Consider the following 13,264-nt stretch of genomic DNA (forward strand, 5'->3'; position numbering starts at 1 on the left):
CGGTAATATCAAAGTCCTGGAAAGCCCTTTTGAAAGGGTTTCTTCATTCTCCATATATTCTAGAGCCTAGAAAAAATAGGTATTAAGCTTACCGTTAATGATGTTTCCAGGAGTCCATCCTGACAGCACTATGGAGGACGTCCTCCTCCCCCTTGCTGGGACAGGAAACACACGAGAGTTCAAAAGGTCCGGTCCCACCCCCAATCCTCAGTGTTGTAACAAGAACCGCCTCAAGGGAGATGCAAAAAAAAATTATATTTAATGGTAAAGAACATAACACCAAGTATTTAGGAACATATTACATCATATGTTAGGAACATAGTACAGACATGTCAGGTTCACATTACATTAGCATAACTAAATTAACAGGGAGGGAATTACCCGTGCTGTCAGGATGGACTCCTGGAAACATCATTAACGGTAAGCTTAATACCTATTTTCCAGGACGTCATCCTGACAGCACTATGGAGAGTACCAAAGCACCTCCTCAGGGTGGGATTACCGCTTGGAGAACCTTTCTCCCGAATGCAGTATGCTGACTGGACAAAACATCAAGCTTATAATGTTTGCAAAAGGTATTCGCACTAGCCCATGTAGCGGCCTTACAAATCTGCTCTAGAGAGGCGCCTGCCCTCTCAGCCCAAGAAGTAGCCATCCCTCTAGTAGAGTGTGCATGGAGACCCTTTGGAGGAGGGATGCCCTCCGACTGGTAGGCCTCGGAGATCACGGAAGTGATCCATCGAGCAATGGAGGCCTTAGAGGCCTTCTTACCCCTATTTTTACCGCCGAACAAAATAAACAGATTTGGGTCGATGCGCCATGGGTTGGTGGCTGACAGGTAGTCGATGACCGCCTGTCTGACATCCAGGGAATGCAGAGCTTCCTCTTTAGAATTGGAAGGGTTACAGCAAAAAGATGGTAACACTATCTCCTGATTCCTATTTTTTAGAGTTCCCACTTTTGGAACGAACGAGGGATCTAGTTTAAGGACCACACTATCGTCTCTAATCTGGAGGTATGGGTCCCGTGTGCACAGGGCTTGGATTTCCCCCACCCTCTTAGCCGGGATCGCCACTAGGAATGCCGTTTTACGTGTCAGGGCTGAAATGGACATGTTATCTGCCGAGGCGTAATTATTTTTGCAGAGGAATCTCAGGACAAGGTTAAGATCCCAAGGAGGAGATAATTGTCTAATGGTGGGGCGCAACCTTTGGGTGGCTCTGATAAATCTAACTATCCAAGGGTGTGTTGCCAGGGGATAGTCTAGAAAGGAGCTAAGTGCCGAGATCTGCACCTTCAAGGTGCTCGGCCTAAGCCCTTTATCGAACCCAGCCTGCAGAAAATCCAGAATTCTGGGTAAGTGCCTGCCGCAACCTCAGACCTGCCACCCTCCAGACAGAAACGCCTCCAGATCTTCAAGTAGATTGCTGACGTGACCGGCTTCCTACTGGCCTTGATAGTGGATATGACCTGGTCAGACAGGCCTCTTGCCCTCAGGATGTTCCTTTCAGGATCCAGGCTGAGAGATGTAGCTTCTCTGGGTCCGGATGGTACACTGGGCCCTGGTGGATTACATCTGGTCTGTGAAGGAGCTCCACTGGACTCTCTATTGCCAGGTCTACCAGAAGGGAGAACCAACTCCTTCTTGGCCAGTATGGAACTACCAAAATTACTCGAGCCTGTTCTTCCTTGATCTTCCTGAGAACAGCCGGGATTAGTGCTAGAGGAGGGAAAGCATATGAGAGGGGCTCCGTCCAATTCTGACTTAGACCATCTATCCCTTCCGGCAGATCCCGAGGGTTCAGCGAGAAGAACCTTGAGACCTTCGAGTTTCTCCTGTTTGCGAAGAGGTCTATACTGGGAGTGCCCCAACGCCGGCACAGCTCCTGGAAGATGTCCTGGTTGAGTTCCCACTCTGTTGCAAACACTCTTCTTCTGCTCAAGTAATCCGCTATGACGTTCTGGGAGCCTTCTAAGTGGATTGCAGAGATGGAGAGGATCGACCTTTCTGCCCAGCGAAATATTCTCCCCGCCAGCTCCTGGAGAAGATGGTGTCTTGGGCCTCCTTGGTGTGTTTTAGAAAGGAAACTGTTGTCACGTTGTCGGACAATACTCTGACGTGACGATTCTCCAGAGTGTGATGATTTCTTCTCAGGGCTTCTCAGACAGCATACAGCTCTCTGAAGTTGGACGAGTTGCGAGCGACGTCTGGAGGCCATCGTCCCTGGAGGATCCTCCCTCGTAAGTGAGCTCCCCAGCCCCAGGCGCTGGAGTCTGTAGTAACTACTATGTAGGGATCGGTAGTCCATAGTACTCCAATTCTTAGTTTTTCTGGGTCTGTCCACCAAAGGAGAGATCTTCGTGCTGGATCTGGTAGATATAAAGTACTGTCCAGAGAAGACTGACGACGGTCCCACTTGGAGAGGATTAAGCTCTGTAGTGGTCTTGAATGGAATTGTGCCCATCTTACGCATGGTATGCATGCCGTCATTAGGCCTAGCACTCTCATGGCCATCCTTATTGAGACTCTGCGTTCTAGTAGGAGTCTGATCTGAATCTGAATTGCCTCCAGCTTGGATTCGGGTAGTAGGGATATTCTGTTTGCAGAATCCAGACAGACACCCAGGAAGACCTTTTTGTGCTCCGGAATCAGGTCTGATTTCTGCCAGTTTATGATCCATCCCAAGTGCTCCATTACCGCGATGGTTCGGTTCCTGTGATCCGATAGGATCTCTGGTGTTCTTGCTATCAGGAGAAAGTCGTCGAGATATGGAACTATTATAATCCCCTGGTTTCTTAGGAACGCCACTATCTCCGACACCAGCTTTGTAAATACACGAGTTGCTGAGGCAAGTCCAAACGGCAGGCACTGGAACTGGTAGTGACAGGTCCCGGACGGCAGAACTACCGCGAACCTCAGAAGCCTCTGAGATAGATGGTGGACAGGGACCTGATAATTGGCACTCTTCAAGTCGAGAGTGCACATTACCGCGTTCTGATCTATGAGAAGGATTGCAGAACGGATGGACTCCATACGAAACCTCTTGTACCTGACCCAGGCATTCAGAGGTTTTAAATTTACGATTGTGAGTGAGTCGCCTGACGGTTTTGTTATGGAGAACAGGGAAGAGTAGTGTCCCTGGCCTAGCTCTAGCGGTGGTACTGGTATTATGACTCTTGAGGAAAGCATGTCCATTAAGTCTTTTAACATGGGAGAGTCTTGCATAACCACCGTAGGTACGATGTACCTGTCTGGTGGAGGGGAGTAGAACTCTATACTGTAGCCTTCTGACACAGTGCGAAGGACCCATTGATTTTGAGTGACTCTGTTCCAGTTTACCGCAAAATGGCGAAGCCTTCCCCCTATAAGAGTGGCGTCATTGTGATTTAGATTTAGAGGAGGGGCTGAAGAAGAAACTCCTGTTCTTACTACCGTGGCCACGGGAACCCCTATTAAAACCTCTATTGGACCTTCCCCCTCTGAAGTCGGACCTGTAGTTGGACTGTCTTCTAAAGGGAAACCCTCTCCGAAAGGACTGAGGCCTCTTAGGCTTGTCCTCTGGGAACCCTTTTTTCTTGTCTGAAGCCGACTCCAAGATAGTATCGAGGGAAGGACCAAACACCCTTGCACCTGAGAAGGGAATTGAACACAATTTTGTCTTGGACGCATTATCACCCGACCAAGACCTTAGCCAGACCGCTCTTCTAGCCGCATTAGACAATGATCCATTTCTGGCTGAAAATCTGACTGACTCAGCCGTCATGTCAGATAGAAAAGCAGTAGCAGATTTCATTATGGGGAGAGAGTTTAGGATCTCTGACCTTGGGGTCTTATTAGAGAGGTGCTCCTCTAATTGCCCCATCCAAAGGTGCATAGACCGGGCTACCGAGGTAGCTGCAATATTGGTCTTAATTAGAGCCGCGGAAGACTCCCAGGCTCTCTTTAACAATATGTCCGACTTACGATGCATCGGATCGCGCAAGGTCGATGAGTCCTCAAATGGGATAGCTGTCTTTTTGGCGACCTTCGCCACCGGGACGTCCACCTTGGGTATCTCGTCCCATAACTTAACATCATCCGGCTCAAAGGGTAGACGCGCCTTAAAGTCTTTAGACAATGTCAGCCGACGTTCCGCCTCTTTCCATTCTTCGAGCACCATGGCCTTGATATGCTCACTAACCGGGAAGACTGTCTGCCGACGTGACATGAGTCCCCCAAACATCAGGTCCTGCCTGGATTGCGGCTTAGATGTCTCTTCTACCTGCATGGTGCATCGCACCGCTTGCACCAGCTCATTTGTGTCCTCCGCCTGGAAAAGGTACTTCCTCTGATGGTCCTGGCTTCCAGAAGGAAGCTCGCCCTCTTCCTCAGAGACTAGGTCTTCAGAGTCAGACCTGTCATCGGAAGTATATTCCGGCTCCCGCCTGGCCCTTTTGCGACTGGGCATAGGGCTGGGCTTTTCCACCATGGTAGCTAGTGAAGCCTGGACCTCTTCTCTGATTAAGGACCTCATCTCAGATAATAAGGTGGGCTGCTCCTCTCTCATAACCTTAGATGTGCAATCCGCACATAAGGTTTTGCCATGGGTGTCCGGGAGTTTTGCGTTACATAATGGACATCTACTGGACTTCCCAGAGGCCTTTCCGGATCTCTTAACTTGACCAGGGGGGACGGCTGGGGTTCCCTTATCCTTAAATGACATAAGATAGGGAACATAACAGGGTGGCTGCCTTTTACAGGGGCTAGGGGAGTTTGCGCACTGCGCACTTACCCCATCCTCAGGTGGCATGCTCTCCATGGTTCCACAGTGTCAGGCTCCTTGCCGCTGCAGCGTCTGCCAAAGCGCTACGATACCTGAGCTCCACGCTGGAACGCACGCCTCCCCTGTACATCCAGCATTACCGGAAGTGACGGTAACGGATGCTGCGAACCAGAAGTGACGCGGTCCCCGGAACTTCCGCCGGAAGAGTCAGAGCCCGGCGTTCACGCTGATGGATGCTGCCGACCTCGGGAACCGCGTCCGCAGCCGAGAGCCCCCCCACCGGGAGGAGCGGCTGCTGGTCTTTGGAGCAGAGGGACCCCCCTCTGGAGGGTTTCTGCCCTGAGCCTCTTGACAGGGGGAAGGATTTGGCAAGCCGCACGATCCCCCTGAGCTCCGGTAAGCTGCGCAGCTTCTCTCGTGCGTCCCTTGCAGGGACAGGAAAAACACTGAGGATTGGGGGTGGGACCGGACCTTTTGAACTCTCGTGTGTTTCCTGTCCCAGCAAGGGGGAGGAGGACGTCCTCCATAGTGCTGTCAGGATGACGTCCTGGAAAATGGTTTATCACTATTGCAACTCTACATGATATGGGTGGCTCAGCGCAAAGGCTGAAGTGACAACCAAACAAGTTGTGAAGAGCAAATGTGCTCTGATAAGGTGTTATCTCAGCATGCTCGGGTGCTAACAGTGACTTCGGTGTGCTCGAATATTATATTCAAGTCTCCGTGGCTGCAAGTCTCGTGCCTGTTCGACAGCCACAACACATGCAAGCATTGCCTAACTAATGGGCAAGAGCACCGCTCATCTGGTCTTCAGCATTGCCTCCATAAGAATGAATGGAGCAGCAGGGCGTATGAATGACCTACACTCCATTCACACTGGGTTCTTCAGTGCCCTGGTTCTTGAGATTAGTGGGGGTCCCAACGGTCAGACCCTCAGTGATTGGAGCGTTATCCCCTTTCCAATAGATACTGAGACTGGCCCTTTAACACAATACAATAATCTGCGCAGGATATGGTATATTTCACCCGATTTATCTGACATGGTCAGTGATGGGTCTTGTTATGGAGTCTCAGAAGTAGTCATTTTCTCTTTACAGAATTCGGACTTTGAGAAACCCATGCAGAAATGACTTAGAGTTAATTTTGGCTTCCAAATTGTCTAATTTCTCATAAATATGCCTCTTTTTTCATGTTGTAAATGGCACAGTACTCCTGAAGCTGGTGGTGCTTTTCCTTTGGTCCTGTGCCTCTCGGTCTTTATTTGAATACAGGGAAGAACGGGCCATATCTCAAGTATTGTGAGCCAAGGGTGTTGTGATGAGGATACCACTTTGAGGACCACGCCCACTTAGCTAACATGATTAGGTTTAGATATAGGCAAGAGGGAGCCAAAACAAAAAGAAAAAACATTTCCAGGTTCAGGAGAACAGCGGCGTTTATAGCAAATAAATGAATGACATTTATGACAAATGATGGCTCCGCCAAGTCTTTGTAAGGAACATATAATCCTACCAGGAAAATAACCTGAGATTCTCATTGATGCCCCCATCTGTCCACTGTCGGGGTGGATTTTCCTCCAGTGGAGCCGAGCTGCAATATCACACACAACCTCAGCACAGGTGTGGAGCAGTTTTAGGAAGAAAGCCGCCATGTTTGATTTTTTTTCAATGGAAAACGAGTACCTCCTCCAATTGGTGTTTCCACTGATTCTGGGACAGTTTTTCCTTTTGCCTCTATGCCTCATGTATTTCTAAGCTAGACCCCTGGGTAATAATGCTGCAACTTCTCCCTTTGACAACTGGGCGTATACCATAGAACTTGAGTGGGCGTTCCCCATTTCTGCCCCGACGCCGGCCAATTAAAAAACAGCCACACCCACTGAGAAGTCCCCCGATCTACGCCCAGTTGGTAAAAGTGAAAATTTTGCATCTTTATTACCAGGAGTCATACATTTAGAATGGAGGGTCATAGAAGAAGAAAAAGTGTTTGAGAATCCCTGGAGCAGCGGCAATTGGAGGAGGAAGTCTAAACAATTCTAAAAAAAAAAAAAAAAATGTGACCTGTTCTCTTTAAGGGTACGTTCACACAGGACTTTTTTGCTGCTTTTTTTATGCTAATTTAGGTGCGGTTTTTTTTGTGCGTATTTGGTGCGTTTTTTGGGTACGTTCACACAGGACTTTTTTGCTGCAGATTTTTGCTGCAGTTTTTTGCTGCAGATTTTTGCTGCAGTTTTTTTTTTTATGCCAATTTTCAGCTGCTAGGACACCTCACAATGGCTCTTCACACCTTACTACCAGGAACTCCCTCACAATAGATCACAATCAGGACACCTCACAATGGCTCACAGTGGCTCTTCACACCTCACTAACCACACCCCTAAGCTCTTGGCTGTGAGATCCCTTCCTGCTGGCCATGATTTTCTGCACAAAAAACACAGCAAATAATGCTACATGCGTTTTTGCAACGTTTTTGCAACGTTTTTTTCATCACCCATTCAAGTCAATGGGTGAAAAAACGCTGCAAAAACGCTGAAAGAAGTGACATGCCCTATGTCCAAAAAAAGCAGCAAAGCAGAAAATACTGATCAAACAAAAAACCAACGTGTGTGCATGAGATTTCTGAAATCTCATAGGCTTTAATGGTACTGTAAAAAGCAGCTGAAAATTAGCATAAAAAAAAGCAGCAAAAAAAAGCAGCAAAAAAGTCCTGTGTGAACGTACCCTAAATGAGCAATTTTCTAGGGCCATTTGCCAACTGGAATACACCCATCTTCATTATACCCCATAGCACAGATCTATTTGGGCACGAGAAAAAGCAATTTATGCCAAAATATTTCAGGGAAAATGAAAACTTTATATGCAATGTGACATTTACACTAATCATTCGGATCACAAGGAACAAAAAAAAAAAAAAAAAAAAAAAGAAAATGTTATATTGCAGCTGAAGATTATGCAAATTCTGCTCAGTTTCCAAAATTGAAGTTATGCAAAATGTCAGCAGGTGCGGCACAGCTCCCAGAGATATTCACGGATCCACCAATAACCCATAGGAAGGAGTCTTTCTGCCAGCTACATTGTAAAAGGAGCTTGTAGAGTACTGGACAAGGACTGAAATAAACCCTTTTAATCTGCCATCACTCATTCATGTGACTGCTGCAGCCAATCACTGGACTCACTGCCGACAGGCATGATGTTTTTTTTCCCTTCATCAGGTTGCCCTATTCAGGTCTTCAAATGGGACGGAAATGTCAACAGAGCCCCTATCGGGGGGCTTATAGTGAAGATGTAAACAGGGGCAAATGCCATAACTCATAGGCTAAAGCAGCAAAAAAAAAAAAAACATTAACTTTTTTTCTGACCAGGGCATTTAGACCTCAATTCCCAGAACAATATGTACTGGGACTGAAAAATTTAATTTTTTCCCCAAATTTATAGGTTGTTTTTTTTTGTTTTTGTTTTTTTTATAGGTCTTACATAGGATATTTGGACCTTTTTTGCCCATTTACTTCTATTACGTGCAAGTGAATAAAAAATAAAAAGTGAATTATGATATTAACTGTTACATGCAAGTCTTCATCTGTAGGCATAAGCGCCTACATCGGACTTTTTTGCTTATATATTCTCCAAAGAAATAACATACTAATCTTGTTATTACTACATCACCCAAAACCACAGAGGTTGTCATCCTCTTAACTAATATCACCCTGAAGTAGCACTAAACCACGGGCAAATTTTTGGCAATGTAGCCTGACAGTGGACCAACCATATCTATGTCCTTCCCTATAGAATAGTGCAGCAAGATGCAATTTTCTAATTGTAAGATACAAATAAGGAACATTAACAAAAGAAAAAAAACAAAAAAAAAACCTTTCATGTATAGTGATCCTGAAGTGCAGCTTGTATTATACTCCAGAGCTGCATTCACAATGCTGCCGAACCAGACTACCAGCATCCTTTCACGGCCTGACATCTGCACATAGCTATAGTGTGGTGATTTTCATGCTGGAAATGACGTTTTTACACTCAAAACTGCAAAATAAAAAAGGTCAATCGTTTCCAATGACCACTAATAGAATTGAGAATGCAGCTGTGGAATACGTGAAGAACGTACATATTAAGGGGATGTTCACACAATGTGTTTTTGTCGAGAAAAAAAAAAAAAATTGTCCCATTGAGATTTCTGAAACCTCATGCATATGTTGATAATTTTTCCTTGCCGATTTAAGCACTTTCAAACCTGTCAATTCTTTCAGTGTTTTTTTGCCCACTCTAATGAATGGGAAAATATGCATCAAAAACACATTTTTTTATCCAGTGTTTTTCCAGCCGTACATGTTTTTAATGCAGAAATGCCATTATTAGGCTTGATGCATGTCTCTCCCCAGGGTCCCCCAACCATTCCGAGAATCCGGTCTGACCCCACCACTTATCTGTGCAGTGAATTGCAGCAATGGCCCCATTCCGATCACGGCAGGGGCGGACACTGTGCTGGGAAAAATTAGAAGGGCTATACCAGCACCATGGCTTCTTCATTTTAGAAAGGGTGGGGGGTCCAAGAGGAGATACTAGTCACTTTATCCATCTGTTCAGAGGAGTTTACCTGGGAGATATGATTGATGGAGGACTCCATCCTCCGCAGCTGGGAAGCTTGGATGTCCAGCAACTGGAGAACATTGTTGGCCAATGCATTGATTTGATAGGCAACGCTTGCCAAGGATTGGGTCGTGTAGGCCTTGGTCTCTTCTAGTGCTTTCCTCTTGTCTGGAGCCTGCAGAACACAAAATAAATAAGATATTTTAAATGTAGCTCAGTGCGATGGCACCAACTAAATGAGGTAGGTTGTGAGTAAAGGTCTCATTCATACCGCCGTGCGAGTCCATCACCAGAACCACCAGAAGAACCTGGATTACAATGATAGGGCGGGAGGGATTGAACGGAGGAGCCATTAATGAATGGGTAAGGTATCAAAATTCAAGATGAGGTCCATAACAAAAAAGAATGGCATCCCCCTAATGTGGAACAGTGTACACCGGTGCAAACGTAGCGTTATCGATCCACCGGGAGCTGCAATACACCAAGTTTAGCCTCACCACTCGCGTTTCAGGACGGTATGAAATCACACGGCCCATGTGCAGACATGTCCACAATCTCTTCATTGTAGGAATGTACAACCATGCGAGTAAATAATGTCATAACCTTGGAGAAGGTGCGTGCTTCACATAGTTGTGATATCCAACGGCGCACATTCCCCGTTAACCCTTTACCTCTCCACATCATTAAAAACAAACCCTTCCTTTTATAGAAAGGAGCCAAAATTTCACTTGTATTACGGTATATAAAGTCCAAGGGGGGCACTGAAGTTTTGGCGCTTGAACGTCAAGGGGATTTACCTGAAGGGTAATGGTGCGTTTCTTCAATACCTTTAGTATACACGCAAGGAACAATACAGAAATTTATTTTAAGAACGGCCATTCATTAAATCTCCATGATTAGATTCAAGTGTACATTTCTCCACCTCCGGAGCTGTACTCCTGCTGTCACATTATGTGAAGCTCACAGAAGCCAGGGTTATATGCAATGTTCTGCTCCTACACACAAAAAAAAAAATCCTTCAGTACATAATGTGACGGAGCTGGCAGTCGTGGGCGGCCAACTTCTAGCAACCAGATAACTATGTGCTTATATATTGCAGCTATTATACAGGTGAAATACCAGGATACCGCGCAGCACATTGCATTGTATAAAGGCGCTCCAGCGGCTCAGCGTGCATCATCTTATAGAAGTCCCATCAAGCAGAAGACCAATTCAGATTGCACCAAAAAAGCACGAATTGTGCACCAAATGACTAATAAACACCCACTTGATTAAATAGCAGGGTGCATAAACCAACAAGTTCGGTACTGAGGATCTACGATCTGTAATGAGCTGTTGGGAAAGTATGACTCCATGCAAAATGCTGGGTGTCGTAATCTTGCAAGAACTGGAGAGCCACAATTGTTGACTACTGCCTCCTACGTCTGACTTTCCGCCTCCAGTATGCGCACATGGCCGAAAATGATGCACATCAGTGGGCACGTTCGCTCTGTCAGCATCGCTGGGCCATTGAATGGGTGCCAAAATTCAATGTGAAAGCCAGGGTAAGTTCACACTAGGCGTTTTCCTTAGTTTTTCTTGCATTTTTGGCATGCTAGATTTTTCTCTTGTGCATGCTGATGAAGTTCAGTGTTGAAGGAAAAAAAAAAAAAAAAAAAGTTCTATTCCAAAGAATGGGGTTTTGGCACACAAAAAAAAAAAACGCAGCAAAAACTCATGGTTGAGTTTTTGGTGCGTTTTTTCACCACTCAGATATTGGGGAAAAAAAAGCTGAAAGAAGTGACATGCTCTATGTCCAAAAAACATGCAAAGCACAAAATACTGGTGGTGGGAAAAAAAAAAAAAAAACAGTGTGCGTGCATGAGATTTCTGACATCTCGTAGGTTTTATTGGTACTGTAAACCGCAGATGAAAACTAGCACAAAAAAAGGCAACAAAAATACCCTGTGTGAACTTAGCCTTACTGTAATTTTGAGAAGTGGGGATGGGAGAGAAAGAACCTAAATGAAAACTCGGCCTAGTACTCTTGCGTCCTCTATGAAGCAGTCAAGGTATCAGACATGCCTGTTGGCGGCAAATCAACAAGAAAAAGCGATTGACAGAAATCAGACATGTCCGTTCGACATCTCGACAATTCGTTGTACGCCCCCATACACACTAGACTGCCGGGTGATTGAGGTCATGTCGGCGAGCTCGGCTAACCTTCATCTTAGGTCTATCGAGGCCTTTAGATCAGTCTCCATATAGCAGCTGTATCGCTTTATGGACCCCAGTATGTACTTAACAGTTTTAGGGTAATGGAACCCATACAAATTTTTATGATAAAGGTGTGATTGTCAGCCATTTTGGTGAAAATAGTTAATTTCCACTGATGAATGATTTTTCAGTGTTCAGAACATTGGTCAGACATTTTTTCAAGCCATTAGCAATGGCAACAAAAAAATCCAATACCGACCGATGTAATCAGATGTATTTTCGGTCATCAACAATCATTCGTAGACCCATTTTAGTCTATAGGGGCCTAACGGCTAAAAAGAAAGGCTGGATTCGTGGTTGGGGCGCAGCTGGTGACCACTGTGGGTCTCAAAATTTTCACTAAATCACTGGCGGGAAAGAGGACGTTTCCTTAGTGCTGCCATTAAAATCATCAGCGGTCAGATGCCGGACCAGAGCAGAGTGAATCTTTTTGCGCAAAGATATGGAAGAACTACAATTTAGGCTTGTAGGCCTGTGACAAACACGCCATTTCACTGGGCAATGCTTTTATTCTACCTCAGACATGAGCGTTGCCAGGCATACATAACGCCAGCTTATCACATGTTCCATTATATTCACATACACATAAAAATGGCTCAAATGTGCACAGTAATGGAGGACACTAGGGAGAAAGTCAGACAAAAGCCTCATGTACCAAAAGTGTGAAAGAAAAGTCATCATTGCCCATAGCAACCAATCAGCTCTCAGCTTACATTTTTTAAACTGCTGATAAAATTAAAGCTGGGCTGTGATTGGTCGCTATGGGCAACAAAGATGGTTGTTTTTAGACACTTGATAAATGAGGCGTATATAGCATTTCTATTGGCAGCGTTCTTACCCCTGTACCTCAACTTCCTGGGGACGGAAAAGGAGGAAGTCACTTTACAGTTACCCTATAGAAATTTAGGAATAACTGGCATTTTAGTCACCCTTCCTGCAGCAGTATATATTGGTTAGCGGTAACAAATTATGTCTGATAAAGGAGCCGTGCGCAGAGTATCGATGGCAGGCACACAACTGCAGCTGTTCAGGACATCCAGATAGCCAGTGGCCTCAGCGCGGGGGCGACCGGCTGTCGAGGAGAGGGTTAACGCTCCATTATTCAGCCGCCTCTATACAGGAGGCACATTTGTATGCAGACGGCACAATATTTCACTTACTGGTCCTACTCTGGAAGCGCGGCTCACAATCCCGCGCTGATCTACAGCCCATTTATCATGGCGAGAAAAATGTGAAAAAAAAAAAAAAAAAAAAAAAAAAAATCGCCAATACATCTGCAGGGAAAAAAAAATCAGGGTGGCGCGGCCAGTGCCCAACAGATTGGAGGGGTGGAAAAGTTATAGAAAATTAATTCCATTTTATTTTTATTTACAATGGAGTTACACAGTTTCCCAGAACATGTCTGTGTACCAAATTGTTCATGGTATTCAAGATCTCTGCCTTCTGTCGATTAATAAGAACCTTCATTCTTGTTCTGGTCGTGTAAGGCAAGATTTACGTTGGGTACCTGCCCTGTAAGGCTATGTGCACACGTTCAGGAATGTCTGCAGAATTTTCCTGAACAAAACCGGACTTTTTCTGCAGGAAATCTGCATGCGATTTTTTTTTTTTTGCATTTTTTTGTAGAGCTTCCCAATGCAATAATATAGAGGC

The 13,264-nt window shown here is 45.5% G+C and overlaps 1 protein-coding gene across 11 annotated transcripts in view; it reads right to left on the reverse strand.

The window, feature by feature from the left end:
* ABI1 (abl interactor 1) overlaps positions 1–13,264 on the reverse strand; it is a 64,607-nt gene that overhangs the window by 32,596 nt on the left and 18,747 nt on the right. For all 11 annotated transcript variants that reach the window (XM_077268429.1, XM_077268430.1, XM_077268436.1 and 8 more), the window contains exon 2: positions 9,363–9,530. In XM_077268429.1, coding sequence (XP_077124544.1) covers positions 9,363–9,530 — 168 coding nt within the window. The remainder of the gene's footprint in view (positions 1–9,362; positions 9,531–13,264) is intronic.

The sequence above is a fragment of the Ranitomeya variabilis genome, chromosome 6 (assembly GCF_051348905.1).
Source record: "Ranitomeya variabilis isolate aRanVar5 chromosome 6, aRanVar5.hap1, whole genome shotgun sequence".
Classification (NCBI taxonomy): Eukaryota; Metazoa; Chordata; class Amphibia; order Anura; family Dendrobatidae; genus Ranitomeya; species Ranitomeya variabilis.